This window comes from Anas acuta, chromosome 23, assembly GCF_963932015.1.
Source record: "Anas acuta chromosome 23, bAnaAcu1.1, whole genome shotgun sequence".
NCBI lineage: Eukaryota > Metazoa > Chordata > Aves > Anseriformes > Anatidae > Anas > Anas acuta.
In genome coordinates this window covers 6,513,598-6,536,512 of record NC_089001.1, presented here as the reverse complement: position 1 = coordinate 6,536,512, position 22,915 = coordinate 6,513,598, and the positions used below count along the sequence as shown (strand labels likewise).

Sequence of the window (22,915 nt, the reverse complement as noted above, 5' to 3'; positions counted from 1 at the left end):
TTCAAATGGGAAGAAATTTCAAAATGAAGAAAAGGATCAATTAAAAATAATCCATTAACAAACCCCCTTTGCACTCTGTTAGTCACTTCACCAAAGTTTCCAAGGAAGGGACAGGTCTCAGATGCATTTTCAGCAGGGAAGCCCAATTCATGTTTTAGCATCAAGAGTGAGATGAAACAAAACACGTGGCTCTGCGTTGTAACACGGTGCTTGAGGTTTCCTCCCGGTCTGCAAATCAGTTCTGGCCAGGCGAGCCAAGTCGTTCAGAGATCATCAAACATCACGGGAGCTGCCTGAAGCATCCCGAGCGGTGCTGCTGGATGCTGGGGCCACCCCCACCCATCCCCTGTCCCCGGAGGGGATCACCACGGCTCTTCTGCCGAGCCCGACCTGCACCTGCTCCAGCCGAACGTGCCGAGCACCTTTTCTCTCCATTCATCCTCCCCAGTTCTTCAGGATGAGTTACTCCTGCACCCCGCAGCCCTGCACGACAGCTCAAAACTGCTAAATCACTCCAGATGTTCAACACCTCAACCCACCGCTTCCCACACGCTCCCCAGACCCGGAAGAAATACAGCTTCTCTCTGCCAAGTCTACAGTCAGCAATAGCTCCAAATATTCCCTTTACCTCCTTTAAATCATTATTTTCCACCCTTGGCTATTTAAATCATTATTTTCACACCGAGAGAGCATGGCTGGAGAACTGGAATGTGGGTCAGCAGACAAATGAGCTGATTTCCTGTGGACCTGCGGCTCCAGGACTGGAACAGCTGGACCCGCGCAACAGCCAGGGCTCTTTCCACCCAAGGAAAACAGAAAGACCCCAGCCCTCGGCTCTGCTGGTGGGGAGGCAGTGGGAGGAAGGGCCCGGAGGAGGAGGCAGAGCTTGGTTTCCTTCTGATGGGAACGGGGAGAGCTGACATGAAGCTTGCTCCTGGTTTCCCAACCCACGAGCTGCCCTTGCTGCTTGCAGCCATGCTGGGCAGCAGCTGCTGCTGCAGCCTGGGTGGGAAAGTGCTGGGAAGCTCTGGAAACACATCAGAGCTTGCCAGGAAATGTATTAATTAGTGTTTGTGTGCGTGTGCACGTCCATAGGGTGTTATTGTAGAAAGCACAAGGATCAGCTCATTGTTATCTAAACCGTATTTCCCCTATGCTCAGGCAATGCTAGCATTTTACACCAGATAATCAAATTTTAAAAGGATTTATCAACAGGGCCGGGTAAATTGTCATTGAAAGGTGCTGTACGACTTGGTTCAAGGCCTATGAGGGGCTAGTACAGGAGCGAAGCCCAAAACACAGCCTCAGCATGCCACTCAGCTCTCTGTCCACTTTCAAACCCAAGCAGCCAGGTCTGACTGCTCCACTCATCGGAAACGTACAAAAAAAGGGGAAGAAAAAAAAAAAAAAGATGCCTCGTGTTAACTGCCTGCCTCCCCTCACCCAGCTAGTGCCCTTTATCCCAAAGCTATGGGAATGGCTCCACAGGCCACTTGATTAATAAGAGCCCAGGGGGGAAAAATCGTTTATATAACCTCGTCTTCTCTAAACTTCCTAAGTGCTTCAGAAAGTGGCTGCCCTGGAAACCCAAACTGGAAACGAAAAATATTATCTCTTCCATTTATAAACATCTCCAGTGCTAATGAAGTGAGGAGCGGCAGCGGCGGGGAGGGGAGCGGCAGGATGCACTTGGCAGGCGTGGGAGAGCCCCGATGAACCCATTTCGCTTCAGGTGGGTGCGGAGCACAAAGTGCCCCCGCTGCAGCCTGGTGCCACCGCTCACTGCTCACTGCAGCCCGGCGAGGCCCCAGAGGATTGTCGGAAGACTGATGGTAAAAAAAGCATCTGCTACACCAAACACGGAGCTGGACCGACAGTCTCACGGGGTGCGAGCGTGGGGGAAAGGAAGATGGGGCGATACGCAGAAATGCGGGAGCAGATTGGTGAGACCCAAAAACAACGGATCTCGGAGCTTGAAGCTGTGGCTCGGATGAGGCATCACATCCTGGTGGTTGGGAAGGAGGGAGCGAGCATTGCTGCTCACTGCACACACCTCGTGGCACAGGCTGGGCTCCTCCCGTGTGCCTGCGGGGCTGCTTGAACCACTCTGGTCTGAATAAGCACTCCGAGCGATCCAGAATAACCTCCTGGGTTCAACCACCTCAGCCTCACCACCCCTCGGACACACATTTAAACATGAGAGCCAGGGGAAGCATTCTGCAGAGCACTCCAATGTATTTCCCCATTTTTGTTCCATGTTGGCATTTCCCACGGAGATTTGCTTTTGCATCAACTCAGCCAGCACCAGAAAACGCTGAGTTTTGCCTGGAAATGTTTGGATTTCGTTTTGACAAAACATTGATGATTTCTGCAGAACGATCCGTCACTTTTGGCAGTAACAACAGAGAAAAAAAAAAAAGACAAAAAGCAGTATTTCATCTAGATAGGGACGGAGCTGACACCCAGCCTGGAACTCAGCACAAGTGGAAGGCGAAGCAGGCTGCACACTTGCCTTGTTATCCTGTCACTTTGATTACTGTGAAGCGAGGGAAACTGCTCCTACTTTCATCTAGTAGCTGTTTGCCTGGATAGGAACACAACAAAAGCTGCCAGACAAAGGGAGCCTCTGGTCTCACAGGGTGAGGCAGTAACTGGATGCAGAGCAGGGGAAGAGAAGGTTTGAGCATTCCTGGAGCCATCTCACAGCACACACGGGTACCCCAGGCTTGCACCATGGTGAAGAGCTGGTCCAGGGCAGGACTAAGATGCCAGCTTAATTTCCATCCCAGCCTTCCATAATTATTCATGCCTCTCGAGCCTGCAAAACTGGGTTGAAGTCTCCCAAGCGCAGGCTCCTCAGCGAGATGCCTGTAGCTGACCAAATTAGAAATTTTCCATGAGCAGGCTCCCTTGGGGCACCTCCTCCTTTTTTCCTATTCTACCTCAATGCTGACATCGCTCCAGCTAAACCAAGTGCCCTCTGCCCCCTTGAACTTTGCATGTGGAGAGTGAATCATGCAAACCAGGGAAGAAAGGCATTTCTGACTCCTGAAAAGTCATCGCTGATAAGTCAGGGAGAAGTAGCTTGGGCCATTGCTTTTTTAAAATCTCAACCAACTTTGGCAGAGCAATTTATTTTGCTCCGTCCCACTCCCTCAACGGGAAGCACAAATATCTACAAGTGTTTTTGCCACGTAGTGCTGCTCACACAGCATATGCCATGTCAGCGGCCTTGTTTCCCTTTCCAGGAAGGGAAGTCCTGCCATGAACTGTTGATCTTCACTGTATTGCTTTGCGGTGCACGCACCCACTCCCCTTCACCGAAATCAATGGCAGCGTTCCCACTGAGCGGGGAGAAGCCGGCCCGCTTCTCAGACACGCTGCAGCTGGCTTTGGGGTTTCAAGACTGGATCCTGACCTTGAACCTTCAGCTGCCCTTGCAGCATGGCAGGGGAAGGAAAACCACCAAGAGGGAACCCGGCCTCCAAGAGGGGAAGGGACCGGAGGTCTCCAAATGCAGCTCTCGAAGGATGGACCGGCGCTGCCTCACGCCAGCTGAGAATCTCCTCACGCCACAAAGAAGCCGACGTGCAAATCCCACTCCAGGCTTCATCCCAAGCTTTTCCCACACCTAACACGAGCCACTTGGAAGCCGGTGAGCCTCCCACTGCAGCTCCCCAAGGCAACTCCACTTGCTGGCAGAGAAACCATCCTCCCGATGCGCTCAGCCTCAGCAGCCCTGCCTGCCCCGGGCAGCCTCCCCTCCCTGAGCCAGCTGCAGGAGAGAAGCGGTATTTACTCCATTGTGAACCAGCCAACAATTGACCCGCTGCAACTTTTCTCAAAGCCTATTGATACAAATCCCCACCGGGGAAGGCCCATCCGGTGGGCTGCGTAAACTTCAGCACGTGTTCCAGCAGCTATACATAGCTTCAAGGGGACAGCCCCGCCAGTGCCTCGGTGTCACTTCAGATGTCTGTTCTGTTTTTTTTCCCAGTATTGAGCACTTCTACAACACCATTCTCTGGAGACTTCCAGCCACTTGCCTGACCTCAATGAATTAAGCATCGCAATAAAATGTGCAATGAATTAATCATCTGTATCTCCGACGTGAGAAACTGCTCACAGGCAGGCTTCTGAATGACTGAGGCATCTAACTCCAAAGGAAATCAGCATGGTTTAAATGCCTAAAGACTTTCTGTTAAGTCGTGTAGCTAAGGTCTTCCAAACTCCAGCTTTTAGACTCGGTCAGATCTCCTAAATCCACTTTTCACAGAATTCACAGAATTTCTAGGTTGGAAGAGACCTCAAGATCATCGAGTCCAACCTCTGACCTAACACTAACAGTCCCCACTAAACCATATCCCTAAGCTCTACATCTAAACGTCTTTTTCTTTTCCCTGAGAATCCTTTTTCCAGAAGATCACTGTTGTGGAAGAGCCACCAGGACTGGGAGCTCAGGTGAATGAAACCACCCCACAGGCTGGGAAGGGAAGAGGATGGTGCTTTATACAGTCTGGGGGCCCTGGGGTGCTTTCGGTCAAACAGATCATGGCTGCAAAGCAGGAACGAAGAAAGGAGATGCTACAAGAGTAACGAGAGCACCGACCCCACACAGCCCCCAGGAGCTCTGGGCAAGGTAAGGAACTTCACTTGCACAAAGCAGGGTCTAGGAAACAAGGCACAGAAAGCAAACCACATTTGAGAAATCTCAGACCTGGCTCTGCTCTGAAAAGGAGGAATCACATCCATTCACAGTTGACCACACGGGCAGCTCAACCTTATTTCTATTCAATTTTAGCAAGGGAGCAGAGAGATGCCATCCCTCATAGAGCTTTCAGGGAACATCGGTCCTAATCCTGCCCTTACAACCGCATGGATCTGAGCAGGGCATTTCTCCTTCCTGCTCTCCATCTATCCAGCCTACATACAAGCTCTTTGAGCTGCATGTGGCACACCACAGCCCCGTCCTGGAGGTGTCTGTGTGTTAGAAATAATAAAAAAAGACAGACAGACCATCCTAAGACAACTCACCCCCGCCCCAAACGTCTGACAGCATGGTTTCTCAGACTGAAGTGATGCAAATAGCTCAGATAAGGCTCAGATAAAGTATCTGAGCTCTCCAGGGCTTATCTGAGCTGAACACCAACTCCAAAAATTCTGAAATTTGCCCTGTGGGACTATCTCCATACGGCCTGATTTCCATCTGAAGCTTCGACCTCCAGAGGCTGCAGTAACAGCTCCTGTTCAAATGCATTCTTGAGATAGCGGGGTGGGACACGCAGGTCTGCAGCGCTGCCCTATCGCACGCTATCGGGGGCTTTGCCTTCTGGTGGGAACGCTGCAAGGGCCTGGCTGACGGCTCAAGGAACCGGTGACGGCACCTTTCACCGCCAGCGCTTACGCTGTAACAGATGAGGTAAAGCCTCCTGCAGCGGTGTCATTGGGAAGATCACTTTCCCTTGGCTACAAAGTGCTCCGTGCTGGGTTTTCCTCTCGGCTGTGCTCCCTCCCGGTGATTGCCAGCAGAGGCTTGCAGGGAGAGCACAGTCCCAGGGTGCCGAAGCGCAGCACCACGAACCCCACCAAGGACTGTGTCAGCATGGGCATCGTGCTGAGCACACGGGGCTCCTCCGAAATCTCAGCCTGGCAGAATGGAAAGGGTATCAGCAATCACAGCAAGGAGCGCTGATGAAACAGACCCGGGCTTGTGGTAACAGACAATCTCTAATACCCATTTACAGTGATAAACATTCATGCTCAGAGATCCAACCCTTCTGAAACCCAGATAGCTGCTGCAGTCGTAAGATGCGTGAGACCTGGTAGCGGGTATCCATTTATAGCACGCAACTCAGAGTGTGAAAGGAGCCAGGGGAAGCCCAACGCCTGGCTTAGAGAGAGAAAAATCGAGCTCTCTTTGTAAAGTAGCTACAAAGGGCCAATTAGCTCACTTACACCTGGACTACAGCTATTCAGCCTGAGGAGCATCAAGGGTCCCCCATCTCACAGGCAGATCCCACATGCAGTGTGCTCTGCAAACACAGGCGTAAAAGAAAGCAGGAAGGATTCCTTCCCAAAGGGTTTGCAACCAAGTAATCAGTAATCTCATAATTTATACACCTAATGCAATCCTAATAAGGGTGGAAAGCTTTCTGAGAACTGTTCGAGGGTCTGCAGACTTTACCCCCAAATTCTGCTGACCCAAGCAGAGACAGCTTTCCTTTCTGTAGATGTCTGCAGCAGTCAGGCAGAGTTCTCAGGCAAGAATAGCTATGAAATTCTATAGGACGGCTCATAAACCATTGAAAAAAAAAAGGTTTAATTTCCTACTAAAAATTCCCAACGACTCATTCCCAAAGGGCTGGCATGCCAAAGGGCCGCTGCAGAGTGCTGGCTCCCCTTCCGCAGCAGCTCTTCGCTCTGGCTTCAAAACCAGGGAGCAGGGAAGGAACGCGTGGGCAGGCTGCGAGCTCTCCGCAGCTCCCCAGCACTCAGCTGTGTTGGCAGCACCAGGGTTAACCGCGGCGGCGCCCTGTAATGCAATGATTTCTGGTTTATTTCAGCAGGGGAAGTGTGTCCCGGCCTGATTAGCCCAATGGTTTCCTCTTTTCCCATAACCTCCAGACCCCCATGGCCTAAGTGTTTACTTTCTGAAATAAAAAATCTGCCAGTGTTTTTCTTTTTTCGGGGCATGTGTATTTTGGGAGGATTCGGGGGGAGGGAAGCGGAGGGGGGAGCTGAATGGGATGGGAGGCTCGCATACACCTCCCTTCTCTCTCCCACCCCTCACCCCCAGCTCCTTTCCAGCTGCAACCTCTGAGCTGAGACTTCTGGCTTCAATGTGAGAGAGGGAGAGAGAAATGTATTAATGAGAGAGTTCAGCCTCTTGCTTCAGCAGCTATAAACACAGTGAACATCTGGAGGGAGAGAGAGGTGCTTCACGCTGCCAGGAGCTGAAAGAAACAGGCTGTTTTCAGGGTCCCAGCCCCCCGTGCTCTCCACGTCCCCCTCTGCCTGCCCTGCGCATACCCAGCATCACCCAGCCAGCCCTGTCCATCCAGAGAGAAAACAGGAGCTGGTCTCGCTCCTGCTGCCCTCCCTGCTCCAGTCAGCACAGCAAAACCCACTGAGGGCACTGCTGCAAGAAGGGCTGGCCACGTGCATCCCAAACTCCCTGGAGAAGGTGTTCTGCTGCCCAGTATCCCCTGAAGCAAACGCTCCTGGGTCTCAGCACACTTGTGTAGGGAAAGGGCGTTGGGAAAGCTCAAAGAAGCATTTGTGCTTTGCATAACCTTCCTGAATCAAGTGTTTGGTGGCACAGGATGGAAACAAGTATATCCAGAGGGAGATTCACTCCATCCCTACAGAGGGATCCATGCTACTCCAAGAGCAATGCCAAAAGAGGTATCTGCAGCCACCTTCGAGGCACTAAGGAACAGCCTGTGGCTTAGTCCCTTCTGCATCGAGTTACTCCTTCCCCACAGCATACCGAAGCTGCCAGTGCTGCTGCTCATTTTCGTGATGTTCCTCCAGCCCCCCTTTTATGCCGGAGTCCCTTAGCAAATCTGCAGGTAGCACCCCCAAAAACATGCAACAGCCTTCCCATTTTCTCCCAGCCTCATCCAGCACCGACTCCCTGTTCAGAGCACAATTCCTCCCTGCGCGGCAGCCGATCCCCAGCTGACACGAGTCTGCAGCTCAAGTGGGAAAAGTGCTCAGTGCTCATTCTCTGGTGATGACCCAACATGCAGGGATCTCCCTGGGGTTTTGTCTCTGAGGCGAGACAGGGATTTTTCCAGAGTCAGGCAGGAAACAAATAGAAAAGCGAAAGCCTGGATTTTTGTCATTCTGTTGCTTCAGTGCAAATAAAGCTCTCCACGTTCTGACTTGCAGCAGGTTACAGCAGGGGTCCAGAGGGAGTGTAACTAGGTATCAAAGGGTCACCTGCATGTGTTTTCCTCACCTGCAAAACGAAGATCCACACTACTCAGGCACTCAGTTCAGTTCCCGCTAACGTGAAGAGCAAACCAGTAACTGCTCAGCTCCCACTAATATGACAAGCTAACCAGGAATTGCTCAGCATCCTTCAGAGGGCCCTTGTAAAAGGGCCAGGAGAGATGCAGACACCCCTGGCAGCCAGTGGCACAATTCATTCACAAGGCGTAGAAGGATCTTTTCTCTTCACTGCTAGATCCAAGTAAGTGCTCTTAATGGAGAAAATTGTGTATGCCCTTCAACAAACCCAGAGCACTCATTTGTAGTAGATGTGACATGACTTGAACTAGAGCCAATGAAAAACCTAAAGGCTGCCAGGAAGAAAAAGGGTCAAAAAAAAACCATTCCAGCCAGCTATAAACAGCTCCAGACCCTAAGGCTTGCAAGAAGCTGCACTCACTGGCCAGAGGATGACAGCGGTGCCCAGCAGAAAGGCCTCGTTCATGCCCTGTGGCAATAGGACCCCAAGGACCAGGCAGGGTGAGCTGCAAGTGCGGGGGAATCAAGCAACCGTGGGCTGGGCAGAGGCAGTTACACAGAGGATTTTGTTCATGGCTTTTGTTGAGCCTTGAAATGAATTAGCATCCACCGCCTCGGCGCTCCCTGGTCCCTCCCCGCGGTGGCTCACTCCTTTTCCCCCCACCTGCTGTTTCCCTTCACCTTCCTCCACGTCCTCCCTTGCCCACTCCTCATTTATTTAGGAGGGAGAGGACAGGCGGGCCGGTCCAGCAGAGCCGTCACGAGCTGCCTGAGAAGTCCTGCTAGGTCTCGCAGCCGCAAGCAGATGTGCGTGCCCTGTGAAAAGACGCCCATTCATCTCTGCGGAGAGCGTGCGGGGGAGGCAGCGGCGCAGGGGAGGGGGGAAGTGTTGGAGGAGGCTGAGAAAAGGAAGGAGGCCGCAGTTAAAAATAGGATAAAAGGACATGAAAAAAATGCAGATTTTTTTTTTTTTAAGCTTCACTTGGAAAATGTGCTGCAGCTGGAGAAGCCATCGGGCTGAGCCTGGTCGGCTTTCACCTTCCCCCCTCTCTCCCCCTCCCCAGGCTCCCTTCCTCCGTGCGTGGGCCTGGAAGACAGCCCAGAAAATGCTCACAGAAAGAGCTTTCCTCCGGGGATATCCAACGGGACCCAGCAGGGGAGAGAGCAGGTCTTGCTGCAAAGGAGGGCAACGTGGGGAAAAGCAGGGACAGCCTGCGATGGATGCAGGCAGCACCTGGGGGATTTCTGCCTGCAGCCCGGTCTGAGCTGAGAGCGGGGCTTCGAGGAAGATCACAGCCAGAGCAGGGTGGGTGCAAAGGGAAGGCATCTCTACTTTGTCTGCATGGGGCAAGGCATCAAGCTGCGATGCTTTGTTTCAGCTCCAAGGGCTTTATTTTCATACCAAGCCCATTATGACACCATGGTGGCCCAGGCTGCAGGGCCCCAATCTAAGATGTCCACTTGGATGCTAACAACCCCAAAATGTTTTGCGTTGAGAGGTGGCACCAAGGCAATGTGGCCAGACAGCACGGCCACAGACTGGGTCAGTCTGTCCTACGAGGAGAAAGCAAGTCCTACGAGGAGCGGCTGAAGGAGCTGGGCTTGTTCAGCCTAGAGAAGAGGAGGCTCAGGGGTGACCTTATTGCTCTGTATAAGTACATTAAAGGAGGCTGTAGCGAGGTGGGGGTTGGCCTGTTCTCCCATGTGCCTGGTGACAGGACGAGGGGGAATGGGCTAAAGTTACGCCAGGGGAGTTTTAGGTTAGATGTTAGGAAGAATTTCTTTACTGAAAGGGTTGTGAGGCATTGGAACGGGCTGCCCAGGGAGGTGGTGGAGTCACCATCCCTGGAAGTCTTCAAAAGACGTTTAGATGTAGAGCTTAGGGATATGGTTTAGTGGGGACTGTTAGTTTTAGGTCAGAGGTTGGACTCGATGATCTTGAGGTCTCTTCCAACCTAGAAAATTCTGTGATTCTGTGATTCTGTCCTCTCTGCACCATGCCCTCCCACAGCACTGGCCTGAACTGCTCTGGGTGCTGGGGATCAGCCCAACGTGGTGCCTTTTATTTCTGACAGCGTCTCAGTGCCTGGAGCCTGATCAAAATCAGCAGCATTGCTTTCACAGCAGCATAAACTAGGGAAGCAGGGTCAGACCCACAGCTCTAATTTCTCCTCTAGAAGCTTTAATTCCATTCCTTGTCTTGCAAACCTCAAACTCGAGCCCATTTGCTTGAGTGAAAACAGAATCACTCACCCAAAGGCTCCTGTAGTGTCCAAAATGCTGGAAACACCTTCAGTCCAAGAATGCTAACTCAGCACAACAACAATCATAGAAACTTCTTCCGCTAGAGTCATTTCATCTTTCTCTTGCCATTAACAACAGTTTTATCTCCCCTATCACTAAGAAAAATAAACCAGTTCATAGTGGAAGGGGTTGTCAAAATGACCTTGGCTCAAAAAGGCAGCGCAGCCAGGACTATGTCAATGCTGAAATTACGATACTGCTATCAAATCTTTTCCTCCACTCCAGTTTTGTGCCTAACATTGTATCAGCCAAAAAATATTACCAAAGGGTAATATTAGGATACTATTGCCCCAGGCACTAAACATCTGAGTGCTAAGTGTGACAGCATCCTTTCAGTGGCCCTGGTGCATCAGGTAGAGGCACAGCACCCTTAATTTTGGCTCACCAGATGATGTAACTAAGAACCAATGGCTTCTACTCTCCTGTTCCCATAGGAGCTAGTTTTCATAACCAGGCAGTTCTTGCTAGTTATTTCCTAACACCTTGGGGATGTGCCTTTTTACTTGCTATGGACCCAATCATAGTTTGTTCTCCAGGCAGTCATAGCCCCCACCTATGCATTGCAGGTTGTGATAGCAAAGTAACAAATAAAACTGACTACATACATTTCAGATTTCTTGCCTAAATTAAAAATATAATAGTAATAATAATAATGAACACTCTCTCCTTGTCTCTTTTGACAAACTAAATTCACATCAAGCTTTCCTTTATACTTATCACCAAATAATCTTAGCAGACTAAGTGCAACATAAATAAACACCAAGGCAAAATACCTTCTCTAAAGGCAAGCAGCTCGAAAACTTTTAGAAGTATTGCGGGTTTCTATTACAAGAGGATATATTCACACTTGTATTTTCCTTGTTGACTTGTTTCTTTCACCAACACCAGGACCATGAAAACCAAAATAGCCTCCAGTACACCAGAAGAATAGATGACAAATGGTTTTAATGTGCACCCGAAACACAAAGGAGAAATGAAAGACCGTTCCTAGCAGTGTATACAAATGAGAGTTTCCTCTCATTTAAAATTAGAAACTGCTCTAGACTGTGAAGAAACGATAGTATATTAAAAAAATATCAGAGAAAGAGTACCTTGCACTGCAACAGGAAGAACTGAAAGATAATTCTTAGGTATTGCAAGAGATTGAGAGGTCTGTCCTACCAGTCCCGGTGTAATGAAAGTTGGATTAAAACCTGTTGAAGACAATGACTTTTTTTTTCCTGGCTTCACTGAGCTTTGAACCAGGCTCCAAACTTTGCAGCAAGAAATTTCACAGACCCAGCATGGGGTAATGAAGATCTGGGTTGCAGATACATTGGTCCCTGGGGAGAACACTTTCACAGAAAAGGGGAGAGGGTAGGAAAAAAAAAAAAAGAAAAAAAAAAGAAAACTTTCCAGGCACAGATTTGCAAAATGTTTGAGTAAATCCAAATGCTGCAAGGGCAGATTTCATCAGAGCAGAGTTGACATCACGCTGAGAGAGGTCACCCACAGGAGTTGAGCAAATAGCTGAAATAAGAACGGCTGGGAATAGACAGCAGAGTTTTTCTCCAGCCACAGCTCTCTGTGTCCATCTCCAGCTAACACACAAGTGCTCACCAAAGGAAAAAAAAAATCAAAATGCCTGAATATTTGCCAAGGAGAGATTTCAAACTGTACATTTGACCGCAACAGTTACTGGTTCTGCTGAACTCTTTAGCTGCAAAAAGTCTCTAAACATCAGGGCTTTTCCCCTCCCAAGGGACCAATGTGCATAACTAACGAGCCGGGAACAAGTCACAGAAGACCAGCACATGCCATGCAAAAGCTTACATGGGATTTATGTGCTTCATGATAGGCTTATGTGGGACTTAAGTGAAACATAAACTTCATATTGGCCCTTGGCAAAGGTCACATTCATGCAACTTGAGCTCTTTCACTCAGTTTTGTGGTCGGCTTGTGCCACGGTGTACCCAAGCCCTCTCCTTTGCCACAGCACAAATAGGGAGGTGATATCTGGTGGAAGCTCTTCCCAAAACCAATCACACTGCTGTGGACAGGCAAAGCCTCCAAGAAAAGCAGCACACAGGGTCAGGGAACACACCACACTGCAGTGGAAACAGGCCTTGCACCAAGGTCCAAAGCTCTTTGCCCATGCCTTGTCTCTGGGAAATCCTTCACCACCCATTTGATATCCCCACTGCCAGCTGATTATATAAGCAGCAGCCCAAACTGCAAAGCTCTGCTTCGAGATTCACAGGTTGAACGATGTGCATGGCAAGAATTAGTCACAGGCGATTTTGTAACGACTTTGAAAGTATGAATGCATTAGAGACTAGTATCATCTAGTCAAAGCCAGTGAATTGGCTTAACTGTACCGCACACCACAACCATCCAACCCTGACAGCACAGCACAGCCACACAGCTCCAGTTGTGGTTATTTTGCACCACCTGAATACTGTACACCACCATCCCCGGAGCAAGGGAACAGATCTGAGCTACAAGGGCAAGAAAGCCAAAATTATCATAATAGCAGAATTAAAACTCAGGAGACCCAGGCTCCACTCCATGCTCCACAGAGGCTCCATCATCATTCAAAGGAAACCAGCTGAAGACTGTGCTAATGCCATTAGACATGTTAGAAGCACTGATGATGCAACCAGAAGCTGGGCACTTCTGCCTTGCTACAGCACACAGTATCCTCTTGTAAACCCTGTGTCTGTCAAGACCCCAGGGAGTAAAAAAAAAAAAAAAAAAAAAAAAAAAAAAAAAAAAAAAAAAACAAGGCAGCAATCCCTGGATGTAAGGGTCTGTGTGTGCACGTCCCTGCACACCTTGCAGAAGTCCCCACCTGAAAGCAGGGAGGACTAACACCACTTCCAGCACGAGAATTTTTAGCGAAGCAAAGCAGCTTGAAGGCTTTTATCCACTTTCTAGTCTCATCTCCTCTGAGGGAGACCCTTGATGGCCAGCAAGGGAGATACAGATCTGCTTTCCAGAAGTGATGCTGTTAGCTCTTCTATGGACTCATAAGATAGATATACACTCCTCAAGCACATTAAACCAGGACTTTAAACCTCAACTTCCCACTTGAGCACGCTGCCAAGCCCCAGCAACAAAGGAGGAACACGCCACCCCTCCGCACACACCCCCAGACGAGGGGTCCTACCTGTGCTGTAGTGCTCCAGGCCGGTGGGCACCTCCTGTATGGCAGACTCATCCCAGAGCGGGTAGCAGGCCCTGGGCTGGTAGCAGGCAGACTGGAACCCACAGGTCATCCAGGGATCCTCGCAGGAGCCGACAGCACCTTGCTTCTGGCCATGGGAGAAGGGAAAATGTCACCTCAGCAAGCAAAGCGAACCCCAACCCATCCACCCCCTTTCATCTGAAAGTCACAAAGCATTTCCCTACCCATTCAGGTGCAAAATAACAGCAAACGGGAGGAAGAGTTTGCATTTTTAATGGTGGACTTGGCAGCGATCTTAGAGGTCTTTTCACACATAAATGGTTCTACGATTTTTGTTGCCAACAAGCAAGGCAAAGCCGCAGCAGTTAATGGAGCAGCAAGACCCATCCCCAGGATGGCAGACATGCCAATTGCAGCCACCACACCACCCATAGAACCTGTTTATTCCACCTGTCTGCACCTCCGGAGAAAATATTATTTTCCATAGTTGTGCTCTCTGTTATTAAACCTGGTTGTTTCCCAGGTAAAACACTGCCTGGGCCGAACAGGCTCAAGAACAGCCAGGAGTCAAGCAGCTGAAGAAACAGTGTCATCTGGTGTAATTCACCTCAAAACTCACCCAGCTGAGGAGCAAGCAGGTCATGACAAGGTCAAAAAGCTCCTTTTAAAAATAAAATGGAGGAAAAGAGGAGGAAGGGGGGGCTGTGGTGACCAAAATGGCGGCAGGCAGGGGCCTGGCCTGCTGCCCTCCTCAGAGAGGGTCCCAGGGCAAGCTGAGGTGCCATTGAAGGACACCCCAAAAAAAAGAACTGTTATTTCATCCCTGCCAACTAGACACTTTTGGTTTTTTTGGACAATTTGAGGCAAAAGAACCCACAGTCTCCCCAAAATTGTGGGGGGACCCACAGTGAGGGAAGTGCTGGCCCTCAGCACTGTACATTCATGGTTGCTTGCATTGATATTCATTGATGCGTGCATTGTTCGTTAGTTGTTGTTGTGATAATTATTTATCTTATTGATAAGTATGCATATAAATGTATATGTGCATAAACATGTATTATTGCATATACTTCACATAATAGACTGTTACATGCTTATGACCTATATACATTACTTATGCCACACAGATACATGTGTGGATCATGTGTTATATAGGCATGCATATAGTCCTAGGTTGTGATCGTCGCTATATGTAATCCACATCCTTGTTTATATGGATGTGTAAAAATTTATATATATACACACACATACACACAAACATATATATATATATGGAAATAATAACAGGATATAATTTTATATATACAGCTGTAATATATATATACACACACATATACCCTATAAAAACACATGGCATATATACATACATGGATGTATGTGCATGTATACCACATGTATGTAAAATCCACATAGGATTTTACATATATATGAATACATTGATAAGAGAATAACATATACATATGTGTAGTGAAACCTCGAAATAAATTCAGGATGTTTTCAGTCATTTAATTTATTATTTCTCCACACAGAAATAGTTTTGCTTCATTTCCAATCAATATTTAAATGCCTAATGCATTCTTGGAAACATTTAAAAAGAAGATATCGAGCTGTATTAGACATTTTTCCATGTGTCATAGTGGCATTTTCTTCCTAATTTGGTGAAAATTTTGCTTTCTAGCAAGTTGTCTGTATCCCCTGCTGCGTCAGCTCAGCTATGGCTTACATCCAACCTCATCTAGGATCTTTAACACTAGCCATAATTTCTTTGGACAAATGTCCATTACTGTGATTTCTCTAAATAAAAGTCATGTGTAAACATAAGATGACGGGCAGCACAAAGAAAGCACAGTCCCAGCTCAGGAGCAACGCAAGGCACTGTCAAACCCATCCCACAGCTGCTGGCAGTTGGCACAGGCATGCCCAGCATCACACTGTAACGTATATTACACACAACCACCCGTCAACTGCACAAACAGAAAGGAACTGCCTGGGGAGAGGAAGCCCCATATTTGTCCAAAAAAAACTCTAGCCAAACCAACCGAACCTTTTCCAAAGCTTGATCTGCTTTGTGCTGATGCCGCTACATTCATCCACAGCAGGTGAAGGTCAGTGCGGAGAGCGGAGGCTGCGGGACAATGGTTACCCTAACAATCCTCCTCTGACGACAAGCACAGGAAATCCGATGCAGCGATCCTATTTCCAGCTTGGGCTTGCAAGCTCGAGAGGTTGAGATAAGCTCTGGGTAAACACTCAGCATTTGGACGCTGCTCTGAACTACATGAAACCTTGGAACGATTTAGCGGTCAACACTGAGCTGTGTCAATGAATGGTCTGGCAATGTCACAACAGCCAAAGAGAAAACCTACTTCTAGGGATAGAAAAATAACCCAATCTCTCTTCTTACCATCACTCCAGGGCGAGCCAAAGGATAAGGGCCTGCACTGCCAATGGCTGTGTCCATATAGTAACTCATCATCTCTGAGGTGCCTGCAGAAATGGAGACAGACATTAGATGCTCTGCTGCAGGAGTCTGGCATGGCATAAAAATTGACAGCAGCAGCTAGACCCACTGCATAACCTGTGTTTTCTCACAACCGTATTAAGGTGGGACCAGGCTATCATCTTAATGACTTTAAGCTGCAAACGTAAAAGGGGAAAAATCTGTATTAATAATTGGTGTTGTGATTGGATGTGTACATATCAACAAAGCGAATACAAATCCATTAGTGTAAACTGATGGGAGCCGGACAATGCTGAATGAATTATCACCTGGAAGCTGATGGAGCTGCTCTGGGGGTGGATGAGATCATATTTCCTTTGCTGGAGAACTAGTGGGAAATTGTTGCCAATTTCTTTTTCCCCCTCCAATTTGTTGAGATCAACACCTTTCCTGTAAAAATTTCATCAAAAGCAATCTGGCTCACCAAAAAAACTTCTATTTTCCAGAAACATCTTCTGTTTACCTGACTTAGCTTCAGTCCCCCTTGCTAAAGTTCTGTATTGCTGAGACCTAGGTTCATATTCCTGACTAGTGTCATTCCTGCCATGGGATGTACTCCTCTGAGCAAGTCCTCCCTCCGGTGCTATTTGCTGGATACAATTTTTAATCACTGGTTAGCCCATTTTCAGAGCTGAATATCTGAAATCTAGTTCTGTTTTCCAATAAGTAGACATTTTATCTCCTCTCCTTTAAACGCGCAGCAGAGAACAAAGGGCCAGTGAACCTTCTGTGTTTTGAAGGATATAACATAAAGGTGCTGGGAGGAAAGAGTAAAAGGGGAGTTGCCTGAGCTCAGAAGGGCTCACTCAAGCAGGATATGACTTGGAGCCAAAGGGAATGGCTATTTTCATCAGACTAATACATGGCATAGCCCAAGAGACAGAGGAGCTGCTGCTGCTGCTTTAACCACTCTGAGGACACAGCAACTCCAGCTCCTCCAGAATACCTGCCCTGGGATTTCTGGAGACCTCCTCTGCTACCAACTGTAACCGCTGCAGGTGCAAACCCTCATCCGAGTTGTCATCCAGCCAGAGCCACACTACCATCAGCCTCCACCTCTAAGCTGCACCCACAAACAGCCCCCAGAGGCACTGGCAGCCTCCCCCTGCATCTTCCCTGCTCACAAGGCTGGGGGCTTTGCTGCTGCCCGGGCCAGCAAACATCAAGGCCAAGGGCAGAGCCTGCCTCTGCTGTGCCTCACTCGCTGCTTCAGCAACCAGGGACTGCAGATAGTCTCCCACCACACGGTGTGACTAATTGCCAAATGTGAAACACCTGCATGTGTATGCGTATTAAATTATTATCATCATTTCCTGCTTATTATTACTAACTTTTGCTCTAACACCATTTTTTTTTTTTTTACTTCTCTTTTTAATTCTCAAAGCTGAGAACTACCAATGTGGTGAAAGAACAGCAACCCCATTTCTCTTTGCACTTAGAGCAAACCCAAAAGCACACATTGCAAGTTACTGTGGCTGAGAAGCCTTAACTAATCTTAGCATCTGAGCACACCCTCCCAGCCTGCTCTAACTAGGCGTTAAAACATGTTTGCTTAATCTCATTGCAGCTGGAGAAAACAAAGAAGGTACATGGAGCCTGTTTCTGTGACTCAGCTAACAAAGGGAAAGTCACCTCATCCCATTCAGTCACATGCCTGTCCCCTGCTCGTAGCAAGCATCACCATCTCACCTAGACATGACTGATCTCCCTTATGCTAGTCGAAGCCTCAGTGCTACCAAACTCTTTGCATCAAAACATGATAGACACTGGCAAACGAAAGGAAACAGAAATCGTCAGCCCAATCCACCTACTTCAATAGCACACACGCCTGAGAGCAAGGAGTTACGGCACTGAACCAGCAGTACCCACAAGCGGCTCTTTTTCCTGCTTTGCAGCTTGTGCAGTAGGCAGTTGGGGCTTGGCTTTGTTTTTCTCCTTTAATCAAGTCACCTAAGTCACACCAGTTCTCACAAACTGTTTTCATGCCTCACTGATTTTTTTATTTTTTTTTTCAAGATACTGTTGCCAGTTGAACCTTCCAGCAAAGTACCACATGTCTACGCTCAGAGCAATACACACTCAGTCATGGGAGAAGCACTAACCCCTCCTGACACCCAGGACAAGGCTTCATGCAATAAAGAACATCAATAAGATCGCTACACAGCTGCAATACGGTACCAGCAGCTCCCTCCTGAGCCCTGCACTGCAAAAGAGGAGTTATCATCTCTAGACAGAGTCCGGTGCCTCCAATAAATTTCCAAGGACAGCTTACTCTTCTGTTTTTCTTCCCCTGCACACTGTGCTCAAGGCAAGTTTACTGCTAGAAAGAACAATTTGGGGTGCAGAAGGACAGTGCAAATTCAGTAGTCAGTCGCACCTCCACCCCTGGCAGTTTAAGGCAGCTCCAGTCCAAACGCAAGTTAAATTCAGACACACACACACACACACCAGCCTGATGCAGATTTGTAGACAGTGAAATAGAGCTGGAAGACAAGCCCTGCTAGGAAAAGGCAGGTGAGCAGAGCCCATGCAGACAGAAGACAAATTGTGCTCTGGAAAATTAGGTGTGCAAAGCCAGCAACAGGAGGCAAGACAAAAGCAGAAAGGGAGCTCAGGAGTGCTTTGTCCAGGCTAATTTTAACAGAACTTCCACCACTTCCCATAGGAAACTACTTCACAGCCCAATACATCTCTCACTGTCAGCAAGTTTCCCTGATGTTCAAGCCATATTTTTCTTCTCTTGAGCTTTCTCTAATAAGAGCCTAAATAGTTCCTCTCCTCCCCTTGGATGCCATTAGATAGCTTTAATGACCACTCAGGAGCTTGCAGCTGAACTGAATTAAATGATAGCATTCTTTGTGTCAGGTAAGTTGGCCAAAATTAAGGAAATCACTGCAGATTTACACTGAGATAATCAAGGTCCACAGCTCGCTGCAGACGGTTAATAAATAGAGAGGAATCAGAGCCATTTGGTAAAATCCTTAATGACTTAACAGCTTGACTTCAGTCTTATTGTTTGCTCTTATTATTCCTGTCTTATTGTGAAAACATGTGTGGGAAAAGCAGTATTTATTCTGGGGCTTGATCAACTACCAGCCGAAGCTATTAGACTCTTGGGTCATTTCTAAACCAAATTAAAGTTTTAATTTCATTTCAACATCCTTCCCTCCTCTTTTACATGAGATGTTTTTAAAACAAATTACCAAGCTTAGTTTAAAAGGGGAAAAATGATTTGTCCTCTTGGTTAAATGCACACCTTTGTGACATTAGGGAAAAGTTTAAAAGCAAAGGTGAACCGTATCTGTTGGATATCTGAAGACCCTTTACAAGATTCCCTTGTAGTGTCTAAGTATTACGTTGTTTAAATGAGGAAAGGGAAGTTGAGTGAGACCACGGTGACTTTCCTGTGGCAGAGACGAGACTCCCATCTCTGTTTCCCAGTTTAGCACCCTGTGCACTGGTCTCCCTGTGTTCTGTAAGACCCCGTGGCTCAGAGTTCTCCCCAGTTTCCGAGCTGTTGGCCCATGCTAGGCTTCTGCCCACGCCATATCTTTCATCCCCAGGCTGGCAGCCCAGCAGAGGTCTCACTGAAGGGACAGCTGCAAATCAGTATTTGGGTGTTTTTTTCCATCCCAGTAAACCAACAAGGTTCCCTTTCCTTGCGGTTAGATGGGGAGTCAGGAGGAAAGGGCAGCATTAGTAACCCCATCAAAATATTTCTAGTTTTCAAGAACGGGAGTGAAGACTTTAAAAATGCAAAGGAGCACCTCTGACGTGCCCATCCTCCACGGGCTGCTGTGCTGGCAGCTCGCTGCCCCAAAGTTGCTTAGTGATAGCCATTTTATTTTTTCATCAAGTAATAATTTATCATCTTTGAGGGGGTGGGGAAAATAGCTCATAGAAATGACATTCTTCCGCAAGGTTTTAACCCTTGAAACCCTAACACTTTCCAGGCTGCCTGCCAATTCAGTTTTCCGGGGGGAATAGTGTTTGTTGATCTGTTGGCATGTTAAAAAGCTCATTCAATTCATCAAACCCTGGCACCAGCTTAAAATAAAAGGAGCATCCCTGGTGCAGGGATACAAGCAATAGAAATGAGCATGTTTCTCTTGCTGCCAGCTATTTACAAAACATGCTTTTTAACAGATCGGCCACCTCCTGTCTCTGCTTCATATCAGGGGCTCCTACATTTATTCTGATTTAGAAACTTTGCAGTGTTCTCAAAGATAATACTTCATTTACTGAAGGGAAGCCAGGCAGGGTGGGAAATAATGGTGCTATAGTAAATAGAGCAATATATTAATTGCTTTTCTGCACCTTCAGTAAATACTCACAGAGATTAAAGGACTTGCCCAAGCTCATGCAGAGAAAGTGAGGGTGAGAGACTGAGTATCTGTGCCCCTAAGCCTCTACCTTAACTTTGTAGTAGTGACTGCAGCGGGGTTGGCGCTGCCCTAAGAAGTTTGTTGGTGCTGGGTCTGGGTCTGGTGCAGTTCGTGGGGCGGGGGTTTGCCTGTCTGCACATCACTCGCTGTGCTAACGCCGTGCCTTTGCTTTTCTCGGTAGGTGCCAGACCTGAAGGAGATTTGGTGGTGGCTCAGCAGCCTACCTACGTGGCCAGACAAACCCTAGCTGGGCAGGATGGCTGCTGACAAGGCAGCGCCAGCACGGTTGTGGTTCGGATCAGTCTCATAGGCACACGCACACACCCTTGTTCTCTGCGCTTGGGTGTGGGCTGCTTTCTGCTTTAGACTTCTCCTTTACCCTGGTCATTCATCTATTACTAAGCCTCTATATTAAAATCTAGCTAAAGTAATGCCACCGTCGACGGCATCACCAAATCTATAGCGAAGTGACACCTGCAGGTGGTGCTGAGGAGGGGGTTTGGGTGGGATGCTAAAGCAGGGAGGCGGTTGCCAATAATCACACTGCTGCTCCTGGATCAGAGCAGCTATCTGCAGCAGCAGGAAGATGTGAATGGGTGGGGGGGTTAATTAGGTCATCTGTTATTTCACTCATGTATTTCCCTCTGTGAAATAACAGACTTACAGCACAGCGTCATGGGCCAGATCCCCAGGTGGGGCAAAGCAAATGGGGAAAGAACAGGACATGTTTCTCGCTGTTCTGCAAGGGTTCCCTACCCTGGGAAAGGATCTGGTGCTACAAGGATCATGCACTGCCCATGTCACAGAGCCCAAACTGCCCTGTGGGATCAAAGACCCAGCTGTGCTTCGGTGTTTTGCTCCAGACTCTCTGTTTGACCTGTGGAAGGATGCTTGGGACCAGACTGCCCAAATCTGCTGGTGTTTTGAAAATGCGGAGCATTAAATATTCAAACAGCTGTAGGAAGTTAGCAAAGAGAAACCAGTTTGTCTGTACATTGCCAGATGTAAAAAGGTGACAATAGCGCAGGGGCATTTTCTGGTTTGGAGATATGCGTGGTACCCCAAAAGCCCAGTGGGAAAGCTGAGGGCTGGGGACATGCACAGGTCCTAATGCCAGGTGCACAAAATGCTCTGCAATCTTCCAAAAACCTCACAACCACTGGATGAGAGCAGTCATTCCCTGCTGCCCAAGGTGCAAATATCTGGGTAGCCCCAAATATCTGCCTTGCCAGAAAATTGTTTACAAGAGAGGCAGGGGTGAGCTCCAAAACGCAGCTGGATTAGAGGCAGCATGAATGAGGCTGCAACCAGGAAACAGCTCCGGACCCAGCCCACAGCCCCCAAAGGTGTCAGTTGACAGCACAGGATGGGAAGTTGATGGTAACTGCAATACCGAGCGAGTGGCCACATGCAAAGCGAGGATTTAGAGGCTAAAGGGAAGGGGGAAGGCCCTGGGTGCATGTCTCAGGGACTCACGGCTCCTGCTGGCTCCTTGTGGCTGGGCGAGGGGTGCAGGATTGTGCCCTTCCCAAGGAACCACAACGACACAGCCACAAATCCCCACGGCTGCCACACTAAGGGCTCCTTACTCCAGCCCCTACCAAACGCGAACACTGGCACCTGTGGCACTTTCTGCCCTTTGGGGGATGCCATTGCTATTGCAAATGCACAGAACTGCAGCAGCGAACTCCCTATAGCATCTCCCTAGACAGAAACGAGCCTCATCTGAGGGGTGAACACCAGCCTGTCTGCTCCCCATCCGTGTGTCTGTGCCCCCGGCTGCACTGGCTGCAGTGAGCCGAGCGAGCATCTGAGCCCGGGCACCTCGCTTCTCCCCCTCCTCACAGCGAAAACCAAGAAACCACCACCCAGAAAACAAAAAACTAACTCAAAAAATAGGAGGAACTGCAAATGCAATCCACTGTAGTAATGCCAAGGCGCAGCCTTCTGCCTAGATGAGGAACACAATAGCATTCTCCAAAACATGCATATAAACTTTATGTACTCTCTATATAAAAATAAAAAGGATTTTTTTAAGGGAAGCATCAGCTCAGAGGTTTATAAGACCCTGCGGTACCATTAGCAAACACATCAATCAGTTACTGGGTGAAACTGGGAATGGGGAGAGAAAAAGTAAATCACCGACAAAACAAATCTGAGACGTATCCTGAAAATGAACACAGGTACCTACAGCCCACAGAAGAGTTTAAAGCGACTCTCTCCCCACCGCCACTTACTACTTATCTGGAAGACCAGGGAAAAAGCTTATGTCCTCCACGGCTTCCCACACTTGTCTCCGATCTCTCTCCAGCTACCTGGTGCTATCCTCTGCGCTGGAGCTGGAGAGGATGGAAATACCATAGTGTTTGCGGCAGGGCCGCCTATTCAAAGGGAGGGGGAGTGGTCAGCCCCGCATCCAGGGCGGTGGGAAAGGCGAGCTCCACGCCGCTCACGCTCCAGCCGCCACCGCCAGCCAGGAAGGGCCACCACCTCTGGCAGATGTCACGCCGCGACCCCACCGCGGGGTGCCCGGCCTCGGTGGTGGCTGCTGGGTCCGCACGGCTGCTGCTGTGCTGGGGGCTTCTG

The 22,915-nt window shown here is 48.6% G+C and overlaps 1 protein-coding gene across 4 annotated transcripts in view; it reads right to left on the bottom strand.

The window, feature by feature from the left end:
* The window catches only part of ETS1 (ETS proto-oncogene 1, transcription factor), a 77,926-nt gene extending 55,211 nt beyond the window's left edge, over positions 1–22,715 (bottom strand). Inside the window, exons 1-3 of one of the 4 annotated variants that reach the window (XM_068659034.1) lie at positions 22,567–22,715; positions 15,849–15,931; positions 13,427–13,571 (exon numbers count right to left, since the gene is read on the bottom strand). In XM_068659034.1, the coding sequence (XP_068515135.1) occupies positions 13,427–13,571; positions 15,849–15,920 (217 nt within the window). In that variant the 5' untranslated portion in view covers positions 15,921–15,931; positions 22,567–22,715. Of the gene's footprint in view, positions 1–13,426; positions 13,572–15,848; positions 15,932–16,213; positions 16,229–18,161; positions 18,246–22,566 lie in introns of those variants that run through there. The other 3 variants (XM_068659037.1, XM_068659035.1, XM_068659036.1) reach the window with 3 other exon arrangements.
* Positions 22,716–22,915: the final 200 nt, after the last annotated feature.